Source organism: Siniperca chuatsi, linkage group LG4 (genome assembly GCF_020085105.1).
Source record: "Siniperca chuatsi isolate FFG_IHB_CAS linkage group LG4, ASM2008510v1, whole genome shotgun sequence".
Classification (NCBI taxonomy): Eukaryota; Metazoa; Chordata; class Actinopteri; order Centrarchiformes; family Sinipercidae; genus Siniperca; species Siniperca chuatsi.
In genome coordinates this window covers 13,636,907-13,659,252 of record NC_058045.1, presented here as the reverse complement: position 1 = coordinate 13,659,252, position 22,346 = coordinate 13,636,907, and the positions used below count along the sequence as shown (strand labels likewise).

General features: G+C 42.4%; 2 protein-coding genes across 11 annotated transcripts in view; both read right to left on the bottom strand.

Annotated features, from left to right (window-relative positions):
• Positions 1–10,655, bottom strand: part of ptprq (protein tyrosine phosphatase receptor type Q) — a 41,211-nt gene extending 30,556 nt beyond the window's left edge. The window contains exons 1-18 of the mRNA XM_044194680.1: positions 10,224–10,655; positions 10,000–10,125; positions 9,762–9,906; positions 9,317–9,601; positions 8,983–9,197; positions 7,874–8,054; positions 7,247–7,621; positions 6,846–7,157; positions 5,953–6,246; positions 4,923–5,222; positions 3,726–3,856; positions 3,254–3,383; positions 3,012–3,165; positions 2,742–2,848; positions 1,951–2,048; positions 1,333–1,501; positions 858–1,118; positions 575–735 (exon numbers count right to left, since the gene is read on the bottom strand). Of these exons, the coding sequence (XP_044050615.1) occupies positions 575–735; positions 858–1,118; positions 1,333–1,501; positions 1,951–2,048; positions 2,742–2,848; positions 3,012–3,165; positions 3,254–3,383; positions 3,726–3,856; positions 4,923–5,222; positions 5,953–6,246; positions 6,846–7,157; positions 7,247–7,621; positions 7,874–8,054; positions 8,983–9,197; positions 9,317–9,601; positions 9,762–9,906; positions 10,000–10,125; positions 10,224–10,268 (3,489 nt within the window). The 5' untranslated portion in view covers positions 10,269–10,655. The remainder of the gene's footprint in view (positions 1–574; positions 736–857; positions 1,119–1,332; positions 1,502–1,950; positions 2,049–2,741; positions 2,849–3,011; positions 3,166–3,253; positions 3,384–3,725; positions 3,857–4,922; positions 5,223–5,952; positions 6,247–6,845; positions 7,158–7,246; positions 7,622–7,873; positions 8,055–8,982; positions 9,198–9,316; positions 9,602–9,761; positions 9,907–9,999; positions 10,126–10,223) is intronic.
• A 574-nt stretch (positions 10,656–11,229) lies between these two features.
• otogl (otogelin-like) overlaps positions 11,230–22,346 on the bottom strand; it is a 25,341-nt gene continuing 14,224 nt past the window's right edge. For 8 of the 10 annotated variants that reach the window (XM_044194665.1, XM_044194667.1, XM_044194669.1 and 5 more), the window contains 29 exons: positions 22,188–22,344; positions 21,948–21,974; positions 21,632–21,811; positions 21,271–21,549; positions 21,063–21,180; positions 20,895–20,974; positions 19,831–20,747; positions 19,127–19,304; positions 18,858–19,000; positions 18,743–18,766; positions 18,553–18,645; positions 18,270–18,459; positions 17,742–17,959; positions 17,266–17,407; positions 16,982–17,167; positions 16,632–16,844; positions 16,217–16,321; positions 15,976–16,083; positions 15,724–15,825; positions 15,542–15,646; positions 15,300–15,340; positions 15,129–15,192; positions 14,772–14,950; positions 14,526–14,630; positions 14,334–14,453; positions 13,919–13,964; positions 13,021–13,092; positions 12,164–12,243; positions 11,230–12,022 (listed from right to left, as the gene is read on the bottom strand). In XM_044194665.1, coding sequence (XP_044050600.1) covers positions 11,822–12,022; positions 12,164–12,243; positions 13,021–13,092; positions 13,919–13,964; positions 14,334–14,453; positions 14,526–14,630; positions 14,772–14,950; positions 15,129–15,192; positions 15,300–15,340; positions 15,542–15,646; positions 15,724–15,825; positions 15,976–16,083; positions 16,217–16,321; positions 16,632–16,844; positions 16,982–17,167; positions 17,266–17,407; positions 17,742–17,959; positions 18,270–18,459; positions 18,553–18,645; positions 18,743–18,766; positions 18,858–19,000; positions 19,127–19,304; positions 19,831–20,747; positions 20,895–20,974; positions 21,063–21,180; positions 21,271–21,549; positions 21,632–21,811; positions 21,948–21,974; positions 22,188–22,344 — 4,473 coding nt within the window. In that variant the 3' untranslated portion in view covers positions 11,230–11,821. The remainder of the gene's footprint in view (positions 12,023–12,163; positions 12,244–13,020; positions 13,093–13,918; positions 13,965–14,333; positions 14,454–14,525; positions 14,631–14,771; positions 14,951–15,128; positions 15,193–15,299; positions 15,341–15,541; positions 15,647–15,723; positions 15,826–15,975; positions 16,084–16,216; positions 16,322–16,631; positions 16,845–16,981; positions 17,168–17,265; positions 17,408–17,741; positions 17,960–18,269; positions 18,460–18,552; positions 18,646–18,742; positions 18,767–18,857; positions 19,001–19,126; positions 19,305–19,830; positions 20,748–20,894; positions 20,975–21,062; positions 21,181–21,270; positions 21,550–21,631; positions 21,812–21,947; positions 21,975–22,187; positions 22,345–22,346) is intronic. The other 2 variants (XM_044194670.1, XM_044194675.1) reach the window with 1 other exon arrangement.

Sequence of the window (22,346 nt, the reverse complement as noted above, 5' to 3'; positions counted from 1 at the left end):
CTTGGCCTTGAGGTATTCCAAAATTTTAGATTTTAGTGGCTAGCCAGGGAGGGCAGTGGGTCCTTTCATTAGCACAAGGCTAACGTTCTCCCTCTGGTCTCTCTCTCTAGGGAGAGCTTCTTAAGCAAATGAATGATTCACGGTTGAGCTCATGAGGCCAACTTAATAAATAATGAGATCTATTACTCAACTCTGTGCTCTGTGTGCTTTGTGTGTGTGGTGTGTAAGGTTACACCGTTTTGGGGGTATCTGACACCTGGCAGCTGGGAAGAGCCACACTGGGTGGGACTTGGTTGAATGGGAGGAGAGATAATGCACATATGTTTGTGTGTGCGTGTAGTTTGTACAGTCAGTATCATAACTCTAGCTGCAAGGCTAGAGCTCTACAATGTCTGGCCTCCTCCCCTCTACTGCTCTTAATAAAGCTGTATTGATGGTATTTAGGTTGAACTGTACTGTCTTGTTGTCCAAGCATCCACAATGATTTTATTAGGTGAAAAACTAAGTGTAAATTCAGAAATTCCCATGTTACTGCATCTAAGCAGTGTGTGTTTCATTGAGTATGTGTGTGTACCTGAATGTGTCCATCCGGTGCAGGGTGCACTGTGACTTTTCCCTGGTTTGGTAACAGGTTCACCAGGTAATGATCCACACACCCCACTGCCTGCTCCCAACGTAGCGAGAATGCATGTGCAGACACATTCACGACACGCACTCCTCGTACACGGGCTGGCACTCATGAAGGACAGGGAAGGGAGGAATAGAGTCAGAGAGGTGGAGAAAGTTTCAGTAATTAAACAAAGAAGCGATCAGGGCCGGTGATAATAATGGGCTGTTACCCTTGTAATATCGTCTACCTGTGGTTACAGTCAGAGAGGCAGCGCTCCCCACTGTCACTCCTCTCACTCTCTCAGCGCTCACATTGTAGCTGCAGCCGTCCACCAGCCCTGTAACCACGGCAACCCGCTCCTCCTTGGGTATGGTGAGTGTGTTTGTGACTGAGGTGTTGGCCACAGTGACTCTGTGGAAGTCAAACTCTCCAAACGCACTGTCCCAGCTCACAGAGACAGAAGAAGAGTTCATGTTGCCTAAATGAAGGGCGCATAATCCTGCTGGGCCTGGAAAACAATATTTGCAATTTTACACCTATATATTTCATCATTTAGACCACAATTTAATTATTTCTTTTTATGTGTTACAAGGGCATAATGCTCTAAGTGAGGAATCACCAACAGCCTTTTCTATCCTGATAGGCCAGTGGTTTCTGAAATACTGTACAGAATGTAGGCCTGTGTGTTTCTGTGTGTGTCTGTATGTATGAGTGTCTCTTACGTGTGCTCAGCTCGCTGTGGACTGCCTGACTGGTGTCTGAGCCCAGCACACTCTGAATACTGACCCCGTAGTCTGACCCCGGGATCAAATCCCTGATCTCATAACTTGTGCCCCGGACAAGCACCTCAATCCATGACTTCCTGTCCACAGACAGCAGGCCAAAACCTAGCTGAGAAAAACAAAAATATATATTCAAGAAGAGTCCTTTTCGGGGCTTTACAAAACCCAATTAAAGTTACAGACTATGAAAACATGACACTTTTTTGCTTTACCAATCCTGTGTCTTTAATTCATTTCTCTTAATGTGGGTTTGTGTTGTGCATGCACGTAATGTGCTTGGTCATTCATCCTGGCCGTGGCTCAATGGAGGTCATACATCTTTAAAGGATTGGTAACCAAATCTGTGGTGTGCCGACAACGGTTTCTAAGTAACCAACAGGTGAATGCAGAACCTGACGCAAGTGGCATCCTTTGTCCTTGAAATTTTTTTTTTTTTGAGTAATGTGTGTTTAAATGACATGGACTCACATCATTACGCACATCTGTCTCTTACATCCTGTCTCTCCTTCTGTGATTATTACTTGGAAATGGACAGATGCAGTAGTATACATGTCTTACCTTGTACCCCTCCACCTGTCCTGGTGGTGGTCTCCAGGTGACAAACACAGACGTCACGACCTGCTCTGAAGGAGCCACTTCCTGTGGCACCTCTGGGACTGGAGACAAGATTCCCATTAGCATGTGACACCACGCACTGATACATAATCATCGTGATCTGTCATTCTGGGTAATACACATGTGAATACAGGTGTGAAGTGAACTTTTTACATAGTTTATAGGTTCGCTTTGAACCAGCAGGGGGAGATACTGGAGGCGAATGAATACTGAAATCCAAACATGAATTTGTAATTTTACTTTAATGTGAATAATTCCTTTGGTAAACATTTGGTATGTAAAATCATAGTATAATCAGCATTATCATTGTAAATTTACATTTTAGCTAATCCTTCAATGCTTCAAAGCTTGTGCTCTAATTTCTACTGTGACAATGATTTATTTTGAACCACCATCCTACTCTGACACAGTATTCTAATAAAATGTTATCAGTTAAGATTGAAACCCAATACAGATAAAAAATAATTTCCTTTCTGTCTCTCATGTTTTACGTGGCAACCTGCACTCCTTACAGAAATCTATATTTTCTTAATCTAGTATTTGATAATATTTTTTAAGTTGTTTTTGCATATTTCTGCTCTCTTCTGACTATTCATTTCCTGCTACATTAATTTTGTAATCTAAGTCAATTTTCGTTCTCCCTCTCCCCCTCCCACACACATGCACATGTGGGGACACACACAACTGATATTTGGTGCCAGGTACTTGCATATGTCCTAAACTCTTAAACTTACTAGTATGGAGGAGCATAGTAGCAGGTTTACTCCTTCTTTCCCCGCTGGTGCTAATCACCTTAATTGTATATTGGCTTCCAGGAGCGAGGCCTTCAAAGCTGTAAGATCTGTGAACACACACAGCTTTAGCAGTCAGTGTTTTTAAGCACAAGCTTTGAGTAATCTACAGTATGTTACAATAAATTGTTATTATAAAAGATCTGGTGATTGAAATTCCAGTCTCATAAAACTGTAATCATTTGTGTACTGGCTGACAGGAGTGAGACTGACCTGGGCTCCTGAAGAGAAATGATCAGCTCTTGACTGGATGTTCTGTTTTTGATTGACAGGATGAGTGTGCTCACCACTCCCCTGACCATACTCCAACGCATGCATATGGATGATGTGGTTTTATTGACAAGAGACACCTCCACTGGGCTGGGAGCTGGCGTACAAAAAAACATTACACGTAGTTGTTAGAATAGAAAGATTGAGCAGTGTGTGTACGTGCGTGTGCCTGCGTGTGTGTTTACCTGCAGTGATGTTGATGGTGACAGGGGGACTGTCTGTGAAGGACTCCTTCTCTGTTCGCACTGCAAAGTGGTAGAGTCTGCCTGGAGTCAGACTAGAAAAGGCTGCACTCTGAGTGAAAACCTTCTGCACCTGCAGCAAACAAATGATATAACCAAAGAAGATGACTAAGAGCCTTATTATAATTCTTACAGTAACAGCATTAGTTAGAGGGGAAGAGTGAAGGTTAATGTTTGATACATTAAATCATGCTAACTACTGGACACTGTGAATCTTCCCTGAAATAACTTCTGATTAGTGCCTTGCTCAAGGCGATTCATTAGTCATTCTGGTGGGTGCGGACACCTCTCATTTAAATCTTCACCCAGTCTTTGACAGGTACTCTGGGAAATATCAGCCTAAGCAAACCTGCTCCTTATATCAAGTACAGGTAAAGACATTCACATATTTTTAAGTGAGTTTTTTTTTGTTTACCATGTGTGAATGGTCACAGTTGAGGCAGATGACTTTGTAGCTGTGAGCCTGTCCTTGTGCTGGATCCCAAAGCAGCTCTATGGATGAATCTGTCACCACACCCTCCCTCACTCTGTTAGGAGGAGCCAGACCTAAAATCACAAACCATATCCCACAAACCATACTGTAATTATTCCTCTAACATACTGAAAATACTAATTACAGTACCTTTTGCTGGGGATGTTTAAAAAATCTAGGGATTATGTGATGATGCTTAATTTATCACAATAAAAGAGCTGAATCATTACAGTAATAATGAAATTAGTTTGTTTAAAAGTGTTATACAAAAGAATGCAAACATCACACTAATTAAACATTATAATAAATTGTAATAAAACAACAGGATAAAAGACACCACACAAAAGTCTATATATTTTTGTTTTTAAAACAGATTTAAAGATGATATTAATTCTGTAAATCTAATCTCTCCAAGACTTCTGTCTTATTTTAATTTAGGCAGAGAAAAAAACTCACGCCAAAAACACCTTGATTTTGGGTTTTCCACAAAGGGATCTGTCTGCCGTAAAAAGCACACTGGCTCATAACAAGATGCAAAATCTTTCATACAGTGTAATATCTGTCTTATAGCTTGAAGCCTGACCTAAATGGTGTTGATTTTTGTGATCACTAAATGTTCAGTTATCAAAAAATCTAATCTAATGAATACCAAAAAGGTAACCAGTAAAGTGATGCCAATATTACAATAAAACCACAGGCTTAAATTTGGGAAGCAAATTTGAAAATCAGTCTCAGCTTTAAGAAGTCACAGTACTCTACATTACACTACACTACACTGTACTACTACTTCTCTCAGTACAACCTCATACATTTCTAGCTGATGGCTCAAATTATGGGTTACTGGCAACAGCAGATAATGTTACATCTGGTTTGTTTTCATATAACTACAAAAAAATCAGTATCAAACCATTTATCACTGACTGAAGCACTCAATGAGCGCAGCCAGGTGTGTCAGGTGACTGGGTTTCAGGTGAAATTTATGTGTCCTTAGTCGTGCAAAAAAGGAAAATACTGGACTGATAGATGATATGACCAATAATGGACCCACTATCTTGTGAGATCATTAAAGTGGATATGAACCCAAATGTTTATGCTGACACCTTCAAGTTAGAAGCATTTCAAATGTGTGAGGTAACTCACTTGTTCTAACAGGGCGGGTGTAGTAAGGTGGTCCCAACTGCTCTCGGCTGGTGCTGTACACCCTGAGCTGGTACTCTGATCCTGGACTGAGGTTGCTGAGGGTTATGATATGAACACCGGTAGGGAGGGAGTACCAGTCACATGTGTACCCACACAATCCCTCACACACACTGTCACACACTCCTGGACATACACACACTTTCACACCATCAATCAGACCCAGCCTTGGATGCTGGATGTACAGTTGTGCAGAGTTTGTGCCCACGGAGAGAGGGACTGCTACTGGAACTGGCATTGGATCTACGCATGCAGAGGGAGAAAAGAGACAAAGATAGTTTACAAAATGACTAGTATGGTAAAAATTAACATCTACATTGTTAAAGGATAGGTTCACAATTTTTCAAGTGTGTCTTAAAACAATAGTCAGGCGCCACTGTGAACATTGTGAAGGTTTTGCTTGCTGTAATTATTCCTCCTGTTCATAATGGCCATGAGAGACAAAATCCACAGTCCTTTTTCTCTTAAACATGTATTCAAAAGTTTATTTGAAGCTAATATGAGACGTCTGTTTTCCAAATTAGTCAAATCAAGTGTTTATCTTCCAAAGCTACAGCCTGTTTAGTAAAAAAAAACGTCTTTTTGTTAGTATCCTTCCAATGCAACTCAACAGGAAAACACTGTCTGGGGAAACACAAAGAGGGAATTGTGTACTAAAAAGGCTGTAACTTTGGAAGATACTCACTGACTACCTCAGACTGCCTCAGGCTGCTGAAGCCTCATATGAGCTTCAGATAAACTTTTGAAAACATTTGTGCACAAAACGAGGACTTTGGATTTTGTCACCCATCATTTATGTTGAAAACACATTTGAAAGAGATCTTTTACTGGCCAGTTTGAACAGGAGGAAGGATTACAGCAAGTAGAACTTCTTCCAATGTTCATATGGGCATCTGACTTTTGTTTTAAGACAGACTTGAAAAATTAAGAACCTATCCTTTAAAGGCAGTACTTAGTACTTAGTTTCTCTTACCTGTGGTGTGTATAATGGTGGTCATCTTGCTCCTGTCCTTTGCTCTCAGTGAGACCACTCCAACTTCATAAGTCTGACCTGGGGTAAATGTTCCCAAATTAACACATATGGACTCATTTACCCAGTGGGCACCAAGACGGGACTGGTTTATCCACAGTAAAGTTGAAGTGGGGTAAATGAGTGGGTGGGATGTGATATAATAACCATCTGGTGGGTCATCAGGTGGACTGGTCCAGCAGACTGTCATATTTCCCGTTGCGCTAAACACCACCAGACCACTGGGGGCCCTCACCACTAAGAGGCACAAAAGGAGAATGTTATTTAGTCGTAAGCTAACGTGTGGGTCAAGCCAAAATACGGTCAAAACAGCAAAATGGCTTCAACTTCATGACAAAGTCAAATCTTATTTGGTATTATACTGTCTGGGTGATGATCTATGGAGTCAATAACAGAGAATTAGTGTAACCTGACTTTCATGTGATTGTGAAGTTTCCATTTGTATATTTTACTGTTTCTAGATTTTCTAGAAATGGAAATTAATCATATAAAATGTCAAAACAACTACTGGACACTTGTCAAGTTGTGTATTTATGTATATAATGAAACATTTCCTGCCACTGACAGTCATTTTAATAACTTAAGCTTCAGAAAAGCATTTCCTTAAAAAACAACTTTATGAATCAAAACAATATGCTAACATAGGCATTTTATTATAAATAATAAAATTAATATTATAATAGCTGCTTCAGTTTCGGGGTCCTGGTATAGTGCATGCTGGCTCACTGTCATGACTTACTGGGACACTTGAATAGAACAGAGCCATGGTTAATGTTATTAATAACATTTAAACAAGTTAAAATGTCTGCTGTGAAAAAGGCCTGCTACATGCTTACCAGTCTGTACAGTCACAGGCGCCTGTCCACAGCTCTCTATACCATGCTGGGTGACTGTGTGAACTTCAACCCTGTATTTCCTGTAAGACTCCAGCCCTCCAATCACAGCCGTGTATGACTGCAACCCACCAGTCTCAGATAACCTGGAGATGTTGGTCATTCCAACTATCCTCTCTTGTCTTGAAGACATGTCCACGTAGCGAACAACAAATGTCCATCCAACCCTTAACTGTGCATCTGTCAGCATCCAGTGGACATGAATCTGACTGACGGTAATGGGGCCAACAGTGATATTTTGAGGAGGAAGAGGTCCTGTAAGACAAAGAACATTTGAAGTTACATCTGTTAGCGTAAGATGTTGCTTGTGTAACTTGTGTGTGACAGGTTGTCAGCAGACTCACTAGTGTACGCAGTCTGTGTTTGTCCCAAGCTCCAGGTGGAGCCAGCAGGGCGAGAGGCTCGAAGGGTGAAAGAGTAGATGCTCCCTGGAAACAAACCTGCCACAGTTACCCCTCTGGAGGTAAGGGAAATTGGGACCCTGACAATTTTTTTAACACTGATCTGGCTCTGTGTCCCCTTTTTCCCCTCTGACTTTGTGCTTCCATCTTCTTCACCTTGACCCGACTCTCCATTTACATCCTCTTGGTACTGGAGGAATATCTCAAAAGATGAAAGGTCAAGTGAGTTCAAGGGTGAGAGGTCACTCCAGTGAAGCTCTACCTGTTGCTCTGTCACCTGAACCAGGTCAAAGGAGAACAAGGCAGGGACTGGAGGGGCTGTGGAAGAGGTAGAAGCAGAGTAACATCACAGCAACTTGAGGGGGGAAAGAAGTACTCACAAATTATATGATTTGGGTTAACTAGTAAGTGTTCTGCATTAGTTATTTACCCTGAGACTGAGCAACATCATGGGTAAAGGGTTGTGACAATTCTGACAAAGTGATAATTTAAGGATAACTCCTCAGCATTGTCAAATGTATGTACAGTAAATGCTTTGGTTTATAAATGTATATTACACAAGTTATTTACTCTGGTACTGGCAGATGAAGGGTAAGGGGATGTTACAGAAGAATGGAGTGAGAAAGTATCCTGGTCCTGTGGCATTTCTCTGAAGGGCAAAACAGTCTGTCTGATTGGCTGGCAGTGATGACATCATAGTAATCGTCAGGTTATAGGCTGAGCCATCAGACCAGAGAGGTTGTCCCTCCTCCTGTGGAGTGACCGAAGAGGGAAAGTATCAAAAACAAAACTCCTCTTTAAGGAGTTTAGAAAGTAAACTACTTTGCCAGAAAATCAGCTTCCAGTGATGTCCTCCTCTTCAGTGATGGTTAACCATTACACAATCTTACTTTGGCACTGCCTAAAATCAAGTCTAAATACCTGTGGGGTCTTACTGGTCTATGATTTTGAAACAGAGGATAAACCACAATATGTGAGGATCTCACTGCAGGCTTGGGTCAAGGAAGCTGCAAGAAAAAAAGGCTGGTTTTGAAATATTTTGAAATCTCTAAGATCTGTATTTTTTTTATTACCCATCCATGAAAAAAGAGTAATATTTAAAATTGTATACCTTATTTTCTAAGTACATTAACTATAAATACTATGTATACACTTATAAAAAAAACCCTCTAGATGTATTCTGTAGTGTGTAAGTGTGACAAAGTGTTGTGCAGTAAAGCTTAATTATACTGCAGGATATTTTTAAATCTACTGTCCTGCAGTTAATTTTCCACATATTTATCCATATCCTACCGGACCAAAGTCTTGCAGGACAGGGTTAGGGTTAGCACTTAGCTCCTGCAGCATATAAAAGTATGCGCTGTTTTGTAAATATTCAATCAAAAGGCTTTCTTGACAAATCCCTCTTTAAATTACTAAATGCTAAGTTATTCATGAAAATTCTCAAATGTGATCTGCTGCGAGAAAAGGTTAATAAATAATATATAAATGTGCACATTCTCAAAGAAACATTAGCTATTCTGACCGTGTAAATGGGGAAATAAATTACATAATAAATAATAATAATACAAGTCATAATACAAAGTTATTATTCATTATGGCTCTTACTGATAGGATGAAAAGAAAAAAGTCTATTCTCCTCAGTGTCTTTAAAATGTACGTTTCTGTAATAAGACTACCTGCTGGTCATTGAGTCCAGTCCATAGCAGCAGGTTGTTGTGGCTCAGCAGGTGAGAAGATAAGAAGAGCAGATCTTCCAGGGTCTTCAGGTCAGCCAGGTGACTTCCAGCTTCCAGGTCTCTGCAGCTTTTCTGGGCATCACTCCAGGTCAAACTGGTCCTTCTCACAGTGTAGCAGCTTCTCCCATTGGCCAACCAGTCAGGGGGGCACTGGGCTGGAGACAGAAATTATCACCAACTAATACCGACAAATTCCACCCTGCCTGCAGTTAGATTTAAGGTTAATGATCAAGTTGTGGTTATGTGATTGTGGTAAAGCAAATGTGCACAATACCTGTTTCCATACCAATGCTGATTCTCTGCTTCAAGGTCATATTAAGGTGTTTGAGGAATGTAGTCACGACAACTTTGGCCTTGTAGCGTGTGCCAGGCTGGAGACCTTTCACTGTGTACTGAGACTTTGCCTCTGATGAGTTTATGTTGAAGATGTGTGTGACAGATTGTGTGTGAGTGTTGTACAGACTCAAAGTGGATAGACTTTGTTGTGTGTGAAGTTTCCATGCTAGGAGAGCAGTAGTCGTCGTGCTGTTTACAAGAAGGGAGGACAGGGAGACTGGAACTGGACACAAATACAGAAGGGAAGGAGTAGAGACAAGATGAAGGATGTTAATCCAATAAGTATTATACCAAACGTCTAAATAGTTTGGAACACTAGTCAAGTGTGTCATTTTTCACTATCAGGACTGTGGTATTCAGGTTCGGAGTTCACAGACACTCACTAAAGTGAAAAGTATTTGCCTCAAGAATAGCATCATCTCTGCTGGCTCTCAATGTGATGTTATATCCTCTTGGGTCCTCAACCAATTGCAGTGATATTTTGCAGTCAGGGGAGCATGCTGAATGATCAATGGGCTCCACATACACCTGCAGAGACATTAAGGCAATTAATTTAGTTCTCAAACTAATGAAACTGACCCAGAGTATATCTGCCAATAGCGCCTGTACTAGTGTTCTTACCAGATGGTTACTTGCAGTCCTGCAGGTGACTTTGTAGGTGTCTGGATCTTTTGTGGAAGCAAAGGACTGAAATACAACTTCAACCTCAACAGGGTTTAATAGCTGTTCACAGGTCAGCAAGACCACCTGAGGAAGAGGAAAGTAAGTGCCAAGTGTAAGCATAATGGATAATGAATATAAACTGCTTTACAGAGAACTAAAAGTTTTGCAGGCCTTCATCTTACCTGACATAAACCAGCAAGTAACCACAGACGCTCTGTACCACCCATTGGAAAAGTCACTCCATCTCATTAAGCATACCTTCCAGCAGTCAGTGATCCACCTGGATACATACAGTCACTTCCAAGGCCAGAATCAACGGATCCTCGCTGTGCTCTCAGCCAGTTCTCAGTAAACTCAAGAAAGCTGTGCGTAAATATCGGTTGTGGAAAGTCCCAAACTATTTGGTTCGCTGACGCACAGCTGAGCGTAAAAAAGTTAACGGTTTGTAACTTTCCAACCGTCTTTTTGACTTGAAAAATCTTTGAAAGTAAATTACATCTGCCTAGCTATGTTTAAATCCTGGTGAAATCTCTACTTGTTTTTACTTCAGTTTTACGCAGAGCTAGGACTTTGAATTTAGCGCGCACTCAGTCAGCGTCAGCGTTCAATGGCTGTTTCCCCCGAGAAGCAAACAATTATGTGTCAGTCTTTGTGTGTGTGTGAGAGAGAGAGAGAGAGAGAGAGAGAGAGAGAGAGAGAGAGAGAGAGATTGTGCATGTATGAGTTCAACCCAATTTGTTCTGGCTTTGTTGGGATAAGAGTAGTTTACCATGGCAACCACATGCACATGGCCACTCCAGAGCTGGGCTCCTGAGGAGAGGAGAGGTGGGGAGGCTGAGGGAAAGAGGGATAAGAGATGTGGTGGGGATTTGTGGGAAATTTAAATGTGCTCAGTGGGCAGGGTTTGGCATGGGCATGGGGTGTGGTGGGAGTAAGGCACATGTGGAATGACAGGAATGTGAAAGGGAGAAATGATTGACAGATGGTGAGCTGAGTCCACTGAGGGGTTTTGTTATGAAGAGGTGACTCCCACACAGCAATAACCTCTCAGAGGTGAAACCTCAGCACTACAAATGCTGAATCAGGATGAGTATATACGTGTAATAAGAACAAGAAACTGGAAAGGTGTGTGAAAAGGACACATTGCAGTTCATGAGGCCAGTCAGTAATAATTCAGATTCACAAAGACACTGTTAAATGTTTTATTCACCTACTTCAAAATACAGAAACTACAAAGAGGTCAAAGATCACATTTTAGAAACTCATTAAACTTTTCTGAGGAAACAAAGCATCGCAAAACACTTTCATTTGTACTAAGGCTAAATTTATCTCCTAAGACAAACCAAAATGCATATATAGTGTTTGAGCCCAACAGCAGATATAAAAAATGCAACAACTGCTGTGTCAACATGATATCAATTGTTAATATACAGTAGATAATGCTAATGGCATTGTACCATCACTTGAAAGCACTAGAAAGCTGACGGGTTTGGCACAGCAGGTCTTAAAGAAAATGAAGACTAATGTGCAGACAAAACTACTTGAATACAATCTCCCACTTACATCAGTTATTTTCAGTATCTTTCACTTACATCTATGACTCGAAGTCAGTGTTGTAAAGTGAACTATAGTGACTAACAAAATGACATGGCTGGTTTTCATGCTTGTTCATCAGTACTGTAAAAATAAGACACCCCCCATTCACCCCTCTATTCATACATTCTTTTCATTTGTTAAGCTTTCATTCATTTTTCTGCCTGGATGAAAACCTGGATGGTTTTTAGTTCCATTGGCAGGAACAGTCCAGAGGTTCTTGGAAGTTGTACTCCACAACTGTGGCGTTGCGAGAGCAGTAGAGTGTGACGGAACGGGTTTGTAGTCTACTCTCGCGGCAGCACTTACAGAACCGGGCATGACTGTTGATGTTGAAGTTGAATATGGTGGCAGACGGACATTTCCCATCACACGAATAGACTGTTACCTGTAAGAGGAGGGAGACATGATGATGGCAGGAGGAGGATAAAGGCAATGCATAATTTTAGGTTTTTCTTATTATGTTTCTAATTTTGTTTCAGCAAACTCAGCCTCCTCATTTTATGTTAGCATGTCTCTCTTCTCTCACCGGTGCATTGCTCCTGCAGTCATCTTTTCTAATGGTAGTCCGAATGGCCACACGTTTGCATGTCTTACCATCCTCTTTACCTACACACATGTTCACACAGAAATAAGATGCAAACACAGAGTAACACTCAGAAGTAACTCCAGACACACAGTACTTTCAGAGAAAAATCCTCATCACAAACACAACATAACAATTAATAGCAGACAACATGAAGATGCAAGTTCAAACATACACAAAGAAATGCGCGCACACACACACACACACAGGTAAACATATGCTCACACACAAACACACTCTTTGATCATTTTACCACAGAGACCTGTGACTCACACAACCCTGAAAGGCCTATTGAGCAGGGCTCTTTGTTGCCTAGCAGTAGGAGCTTGCTTTGATTGACAGTCGGGTGACGGGGGGCACAGTTCTCACAGCAGAGATCTGGCTCTCCTATTGGCTACTGACCTTAACTTAACCTTACTTTTAAGCCAATCAAAGCTGGTCAAAAGGATTCTGTGTAGGGCTGGAATGTGTAAAAAGAGTAGATGATCTCCAACTTTTTCTTATTGTATGAGTTATTGTTTGTCTCAAAACTGGCATGAACACTTTGATTTGATAAAATATTTAGCATTGCATATTGTCTGATGGATGGTTTCACACTAGAAAGGTTAGATGTTGTTCATGTTATACTGTGTTTTGGGGGTTAACCAGTGAGAGAAAGAAAATGAAAAGACAAGACACACAAACACAAAAATAGACTTGCACCACACACATTCACACAAAGCTTGAAAGTGCAAGTGAATGAGTCACTGTCAGGATGCCAAAGAATCATTGTGAGTGGGAATAGTGCAAGGTGGTGGTACCTGTGTCACAGTTAGTACTACCAGTGGGGGTTACGGGATTAACGGTAAATGGTAAAACACCCACTCCAGAACCTGGGAGCATCGTCAGGAGCGCAGCCGTCCGGGTTTAAAGAACGTCATGAGAACACACACATGGTTACGTTTGGTTCAGAAAACACAGTTCAGCGTCACACACAAACACACAGAGGACGGAATCAGTGCAGCTGGCATGCACATGGATTTCACTTCTGTTTTGGGTCACTCCGGGCAGCCAGCCAAGGAACTCAGCCATTTGATGTACTACAAAGAGCAGCTCAGCAGGGCAAACTCCTGAAACATCTCACATCCTCATTGGTAAAACGCTCACCGTGGAGCACCCTGTTTGGCCAAACTGCAAGGTCACTGCTAAAGCAGGCAAGCGGGCGTGGCTGCAATGCTGAATCCCCAGAGAGACAAAATGTCACCACTGCATGTTTATTAAAAAGGTTTAATCCACACAACTTGGAAATATCTTATTACTCAATATTATTTTATAAAGCAGACATGAAGAACAGTTCACAGGTCATCATCTTGAAAGCACAAGTTAGTAAGGAAGTTATGTGCTGACTTAGTAATGACTATTAAATGTTGACTGCAGTCATATCATTCTAATTTTTCTTATTATTTCCTTGAGTTTTCCACCAAATATTCCTTCTGCCTGAATGTCAACAGAAGATTTGGGGACAAACTGGAAAAGCCAGGGATTGTGGGAAATGTAGTGATAGGCCAACATCAGGCTTTATCTCCACCCTCTACAACAGGCCACTCCCCCAACCATTCAGCCAATAAGCCCATCCACTGCCAGGCAACAAGGCGCTCACCCCCTCTGATTGACAGCTCAAAGCATTACCAGAAGCACCTAATAAATTAGGAGACTCACATGTCCTGCAGCAACCGTCCACATAGCTCTGAACAACACCGCCATTCTGCAAGTGAACAGGAAGAAAGGAACACCATTCAAACAACTCCAACGCATCCACACATATTAATACATAGAATGAGTGCACCAATCAAATGTTTTCATATTTTATGCAGCAGATAAAACTTAAATTTGTACAACATAAATCTAAAGACAAAGTAAAAACAGTCTAAAACTAAAACATTCTAAGTTAAACATTCTGTTCATCTTTGGCATTGTATTTTGATTTCATCACATATGATTGTGTATTTTATCCATACAACAGACAAAAACACTAGGGACATATTACTGTAATTATTATGCTTATGAATGTAAACAAACAGTTGTAAGAGTTTAACCTTAAATTCAGATATATAGTAAATTTAGAGGTCCTGACCTGAATACACTCTGTGTCATTGAAAGGTGGGCAAACCACCCCAGAGGCAAGTATCACCGCTCCCACTGCTGTTTCCATACAGTCGTAACGTGTACAGTTCTCCACCCAGGAACTCCCTGCCTGCACACACAATCAGAATCAGTACTGCTCAAAAAGGCAGCATTGAGCACATGGGGATGTGTTTGTTCTTACAGTAAAAAGCTCTGCTGTCCCATTTTCGTTGGTGAAAGTGCAGGAGACATTTTTACAGGAGCCGCAGCACACCTGAGGGTCCGTGGATGTTACGTATACCTGGTGCTAAAAAGATGAGGTGAATGTAGAAGTGAAGGATGAGTACAAGATGCAAGCGGGAAGTGGATATGGCATGGTGTAAAAGCTACAGCTTCTCACTATGATTATGTGATCTATCAAAATGTGTTAAATATGTTGGATACATACTGGGCCACATTTTTGGGAGCAGTTAACAGAGGTAATTTCCATGGCGTAGAAGCCAGAGTCTGGATCTCTGTGATGCAGGCAGTGGACAGTGTAGCACAGCTCTCCTTCAAGGTATTGAACCAGAGACTGTCCTGGGCCCAGCACTGTTACCCCTTGGAAAAGACACACCTCTGCCTTCTCTATACACACACACACACACACACACACATATATATTTATATATATATATATATATATATATATATATATACATATATATATATACACTGTAGACATAAATAAATATCTACAGCCTGTCTATTATCACATTAATGTCAGGTGTGTGTCTGTGAGCTTTCATGCTTGCGTTACACATACGGCATGTATGCTGAGGACAGCCACAGTTGGTGCTACTGTCTGGAACCTCAACCGGCACCTCCCCCTGAGAGAAAACAAAGTGCTGACGTAACTGAATTTGCTCACTTTTTCTTCCTTCTAGCAAAGACCTAATTAGACAGTGATTTGTGATGCAGCTTTTTGCTGACTTACCACCTGACAGATGGGGAGAGAGCTGTCCTCACATTGGCATTCTGGGAGTGATAGAGAGAAAGTTAAAGAGAGAGGTAGCGTGAAGTTTATGCAAGTACGTGACAGACATAACTTCTGAGATTATTCCAATCATCAATTTAACATATGCCAGAAACATACAGGATGTATGTGTATGCAAGTGTGTGTGTGGGTGGGTGTGTGTTAGTGTGAATTAATGTATGTGAGTGTTTTTGAGTGTGTACCGCAGTAGTGCTGCGGGCAGCAATGCCCAGGGACATTAGTTTGAACCAAAGAGAGACCAGGTGCACAGCTCACAGATGATTCAGGGCAGAGGTTGACATCACACACTGCAACAATTGGGAGAATGTATAAACATGACTTTGAAGATACAGGCGCAAAAACACACACACCCTCTCACACTTACCACAATGGTACTGTGGACAGCAGCTGTTGGTGGTGTTTAGATACACAGCCAGAATTTCTCCATGTGAACAAGTTGGAATGGGTTCAATACATGACTCACACACTGCTCAGACAGAAAACAAACAACAAATTCAGTTCTGTTGCTGTAATTGATGGAGGCGTCAAAGATGGAGACATAGCAGATGGCCAACCTCACACCAAAGACTTCCATTTTCAGTTTTAGACTGACCTGTGAACCACAATTAAAACTTACCACACAGGTAAGAGTAGCAGCAGGATTTCCCCCCCCTGACCTCCACTAGGAACTGATCTTCCCTGCAGTTGGGGGCAGACACAGGAGGGCATGCCATGGGGTCACACTCTGAGAAAGACCAGTCACAGCACAATGTTTAGTGAAAGTCAAAGTTCAGGCCAAATATAACATTAAACAAGGAGTTTACAACATGTCTAAAAACTTTGCCGGAAAGAGTGGAGAAATTAAAGTTTGTTCTCACCACATCTGTACTCTGGGCAGCAGGACAGAGCACTGTAACCAATCACTAGTCTGTTTCCGTTATCACAAGGCGGAGCTTCACTATCACAGATGGTCATGTTGCACTCTGACAATTAGTGAAGGAGCAAAAAGGACAGGGGGAGGAAAGATCATTTAATGGGTCTTATATTCACTGAAATTTTATGAAGTTTGGTCTCTGAAATTAGAAGTATTTAGGGATATTGGCTACCTACAGAATTGGTGAACCATCATCAGCAATATAATGTTACTATAAAGGGTGAGACTTAAAGGCGAATAAGAGAATAAAGGGAAAAGATTAAACCATCATTAAACCATCTCCTGAATGCAATCTCCAGATGTTCTAGTTTGGATCAGATGCTTTGCTTGGCAAAGAATAACTTCATTTTTAAATTCACCACAGATCTTCTTTGGGCAGCAGGCTCCTTCTTCTAGCACATCCAGTACATACTCTCCCTCCCTCTCACAAAGCGGTGTAGGGACTGAGTTGCAGTCTGGCTCGACAGCCACCACAGTACCATTCTCCATACACTTGTACAGACAGCAGCCACGAGCAGAGCCATTCCATACCTCGTCCGGGGCCCGGGGGTTACCCTCATTATCTGTGCACACTGGAAAAATCAGAGCCAAGTAAATCCACTGATGATACAGCTGTATGTGAGTGAAGGAGTAACAAAGCACACTCCAAAACTTATTCAGACTCTCTGACAGTGCGGGTTTTTAATCACAAAGGCATGTAATTACTCACCACAGCGATCCTCAGTTACACAGTAAGGGGAGTCAGCTCGGTGCAGGATGGTTCCACTGCGGCACACACACTCCTCTCTGATGAAGGAGCAGGTGGTCTCCTCGTAGTACTCTCTGTTCAGACAGGTGCGGCTGGTGCAGGTGCTCACACATGGCTGATACTCCTTACCAGGGGGACACCGCAATGCTACAGGATGACAGGCACTTAGCAATGCATGAGCAAATCAGAAACACGAGTGAATACATCTGCGTACATGTGTCATTTCTTTGCCTGTGTCTCCTTACGGCAGAAGTTGTGTCGTCTCCAGCTGATGCACACTTGATGTGTGTAGCAGACCGCCACGTACGCCGCCAGAAAGTCACACTGGTGATCCTTGTAGTGTAGGTCTCCCGCCCACATGATGTCGCAGAACTGCTCCGGAGGGACCTGCAAACACACAACCAGGCCAAAGTCATGCAGGGCTTCAACTAATGATTATTTTCATTATTGATTAATCTATTGATTTTTTTTTAGATCACACAATTAATGGTTTAGTTTTTAAAATGTGATGTCGTCAAATATCTTGTTTTATCTGACCAAATCCCAAATCCTCACATTTGAGAAGCTGGAACCACAGAATGTTTGGCATTTTTGCTTGATAAATGACTTAAATTTGATTGATTAATCAGTTAATCAACTTATCTTTTCAGTACATGGCAAAGTAACTAAACACACACTTTAAGATCAAGCTTGTAAAAGGCTGAGTGAATACTGTAGCCACCTTGCTGTGGCATGGTGTGAAGGCTCTCTGGCGGAGCATGGAAAGACAGGTGGAGCAGTCCCCAGTAGTGCAGTTGTCTCCGACCCTGCGTGTGTGTTCGGTTTCATCGGTGGTGTGGACTCTCCAAGCCTGCAGGAAGAGCATCATGTCTCCCACCTCTCTGACCACTGTGCCATTGGGAAGCTTCAGGTCATCCTCTGGGTTCCCATCACAACAACCTGGCATAATGGGCAGACAGATGTTTGGTTTGTAAGTGTGTGTTAGTTATATTGCTGTATTGTCAGTGAGCAATATATACAGTATGCGGAGTGGGATAATGTGTGTGTGAAACAGCCTAATTAAATCAAATGGCTCTCAACATCTCAAATTGTCATATCCCATAATGACTCAAGTCAAAGTGACGCTGCTGTTTAGACACTAAGCCTTTAGGTGCTGATAGCTGGCACTTAGATAAATGAGGCTGGTGCTGATGCAGTCAAAGCTGGTGTGTATGTGTATGTGTGTGTGTGTGTGTGTGTGTGGACTCACCACACAGGCCTCGAGTGGGCACGGATGCGTTATAAGGAGCAATGTACTGCAGCACCATGATGCCAGTGCTGTGATACCATTGTATGCTGACCCCGCCAGGTGTGTGGATCAGGTACATGCTGCCTGTGTCTTCCACATAAAGAGAGTGACGGGAGAATGGAAGTCTAGCAGGTCTGTAGTTTACTGTTACCTAGAGACAGAGGGACACACAGGCACACAAGAACCACATTAGTTGCGTGGGATAAGTTGAACTCTTGGTAGCAAATTAGGTGAAGAGATTCACCTTGCGATCTAGTCGGTTGATAATGATTCTGTAGGAGGAGGTAGTAATGTTCAGCTTCTTAAAACACAGGCCAGATGTTCCACCTGTAGGACTCTGGAGTGAAATTAGAAAATGTAATGATACAAGATAATGTTTTTGATTAAAATGCAAACTTTAGGGAATGATAGGGAAGAGAAGAGACTGTACTCACAGTTCGTCGGATGGAGTTTACACTCTACAAAGAAAATAAAACATTTCACACACAAAAAAAAAATTGTTTTCCGGTGTCTTATGAAACAGTTCATATTTCATTCTTCGTATGTTACCTGGCTGGTCGGACATTTCTCGACAGTGCCAATAATAGTTTCTCTGGGCAGGTTAACCAGGATGTAGGAGCCGTTATCATACAAGGCCACGTTGTTGCCATCAAATGTGATAACACGCAGGTCTGACATCATAGTGCAGCGACCTGGCAAAAGCAAATTGCAAGATCTAACACAGTTCATCAAAGCAAACAATGGATTCTAATCACTAGGCCTGCCCATTACTGAATCACTAGGAGTATCAGATTTTTAACATAAAGAAGCAAACTTACAGGGGCACTGCCACTGTGGACAGCATGGGTCTGTGTTGATGAGGATGGGCAGGCCCAGCAGACTGCACCGGGGTGGGGTGGTGTTGTAACGACAGTGTAGAGAAGAGTTGTGAAGCAGCAGTTCTCCATTGAAACAGATCAGCTCAGCACACTCATTGATACGGTAGGAGTATGGAGGCTGTGTGGACAAAGACAAACATTTTGTTTTACAAAACATGTTTACATGTCACAGCACTTCTTCATAGCACTCCTCTATCTGCAGACGTTTTTCATCAGTAAATGCAAACATTTGCATTTTAGTTTTCAGTCAGTTTTCTTTCCAGTCTCCATATCCACCCATTATTACATAATGCCTACCAGAATAAACAGATTGATTATGGATTCATTACATATGACAATACTATGCATATTGATAATTTAAAAAATTACAGTGTAATTTTTATACTAATATTTGTAAGTAGCACATAAAGCATTTAATAATTTCTACGACATTTCTAAGAATGGAAAAGGCCTTTTTCACTGAAGACATTGTGATGTGTCACAGTAAAAAAAGCATTTCATATAAGTAATCAATTACATAGTAAACTTAGCATAACTGTCCCAAGTTCAATACACAAATTTATCTTCAAGTTGTTTGTGTGCATGTTTATGAACAGTGTGTTTGTGGCTGTGTACTGAACTTTAACTACAACAGCAACACTTACTGTGCAGGTAGTAGTAGGCAAGAGGAAAGGATGTGTGGTTGATGCTGCCTCTGTTATAGGAGAGGTGTCAGGGCTTGTGATTATTTCTGTAGTTACCGGCTCAGTAGTGGGCTCAATGGTTGTAGGAAGTGTTTCTGTGGTTGTCAGAACTGTTAAGGTGTCTGTTGGGGTGGTGGTCTCTATGGCGATGGTTGTATCCGCTGGTGTAGGTTGAGGAGTGGTCACGGTTTCGGTGGTGGTTTCAGGGACCGAAGTGGTGGAGGTGGGGGCAGTTGTGGTGGGTGTTGGCTGTGAGGAGGGGGAGGTTAGAGGAGGTGTGGTGGAAGTTACTGGGGATTTTGGAGATGGTGTTGACGGTGTGGTAACAGTGGTTGAGGTAGGAGTGGAGGGCGAGGTGGTGGAAGCAAGAGTAGTAGGGGATGTAGGAGAAGAAATCGAGGGGACTGTAGTAGCCTCAGTGGATACAATGGAGGGTGTTGCTGTGGTGGCCATTGTAGTGACCCCTGTGGTTACTGTAGTTTGAGTTTGGGTCATTTCAGTCGTGCTGAGAGTGGTTGTCTCTGGCGGGGTTGAGGGAGTGACAGTTGTAGAAACAATAGTGGTGGGAGGAGCAGGAGGAGTTGTAGATGGAGACGTGGTGAGCGAAGTGGTGACACGCTCAGTGGCTGATGTTGTACTGGGAGTAGTGTGAGTGGTAGTGGTAGTTGTGGGCCTGACAGTAGTGGAGGAGGTAGTTGTTGCTCTGGTGGTGGCAGTGGTGGTGGTGGTCGTAGTGGTTGTGGTAGTAGCGGTGGTTGTGGTTGTAGGCCTTGGGGTAGCAGTAGTAGTCATTGTGGTTGTAGTTGGTGGTGCTGTAGTAGTTCTGTTGGACCGCGTCACATATGCAAAGGGAGTCGGAGTTGGGGGAAGGGACACACCTAGTGGAGACAATTAATGTCATAAGTACATATTTTGTATTGATATAAAAAAATACATAAAAGTAAATAATATATGTATGACCTGAGAAAACCATATCTTTTTTTTAATGACATTTTAAAGACAAAACACTCATCCGTTTTACTAACAGTCCTCTGTGTAGACACATCTTCTAGTGACTTCATCAAGGACCATGCTCTTGGGACAACGTGGGAAGCAGCCCTCCACACTGAAACATACAGAAACTATTTCAGCACTTGAGCTAAGTATAGATTATGTTGGTTGTATGCATGCTTTTAATGAGCCAAGCCTCTTACGGAGGCAGGAACTGGCAGCGTGTGGCATCTGGATCACTGCACGTGTGGATACAAGGGCTCGCACAGGCCTGGTAGCGCCACTCACACATCATACGGTAAGGTATCACAAAACTGCTCTCTGCCAGAGGAGAGGATAAACACCTGATTAGTTAGTTGTAATGTAAATGCATGTGTGTATGTGTGTTCGGTACATGCTTGTGCTTCTGACCCTCCAGTGTGAAGCTGCTGCTGGCTTTGAAGCCCTCTGAGGTGTCGTATCTCTGAGCTCGTGCAGCAGTGCGTGTCAGTGTCAGAAAGACTCCAGGTTGGCCTACAAGCTCGAATGAGGTGTGACCTGGCAGAAGCAGCCCCTGGTGCTGGATAAAGGTTGCCCTGCGACTAAACTCTGCCTCTCGACTCCAGAGCTCCAACTGAAGACGTCTGCGCCCTGACACGACAAGGAAATAGTTTGGTCTCTCTGCAGACTCCAGTGACACCACAGGGACACCTGGGAAAATAAGGTAATGAGGGTAAATTTACCCAAAAAACAAAGAGTAGTAGTGTGTAATTGTGTAAATGTGGATGCTCACGTGATGTTCTGTCCTTCTGCAGTCCTGCTGTGATCATGAAATTGAACAGTAGGCCTGGGGCAGGCAACTGCCCCGGTCTCTCTCTCACCAGAGGAAACACTGAGCTGCTGGTGCGATTCACTCCAAACATGGTGTCATTGTAAACAGCGCTCACCAAGGAAAATGGGCCATCGCCTAGTTCTGTGGGTAAGTGAGAGAGGAAGAGAGTGGAAATGAGTGTGGTGACAAGCTAGCAGAGAATCGGCGTGTGTAAGGTTTGGAAACGACAAACAACAAAATAGCTCTCTGAAAATGACTAACCCTCACTCACACATACCTTGATTATAGTATTCACAATCATAGGCTGAAAGAGAGCAAGACAGTTCAGAAGTTATAAAGCATTTCAATAGCTCTCAGGTAATATGTAACTGAGATGAAAAATAGCAGAATATTGACTGATGCAAAGAGGGACCTGTGAAAGTGGATCAAAGAGGTAAGCAGGGGTCACATCCCTGACCAGCACAGAGTAGACCAACGTACTATGAGCATGTGTGTCAGTGTGTGTGTGTGTACTCACGACAGACAGAGGGCGATCTCCAGTGTATTGTGACCCCCTGTTGACAGCATTTGTGTGCATATGCAGCGATGGACGTACAGAGACACTCACAGTCTCCCCCACGGTTACAATTGCAAGTGTCTGTCAGGCAGTTCCTATAGAACCAGGCCACATCCACCT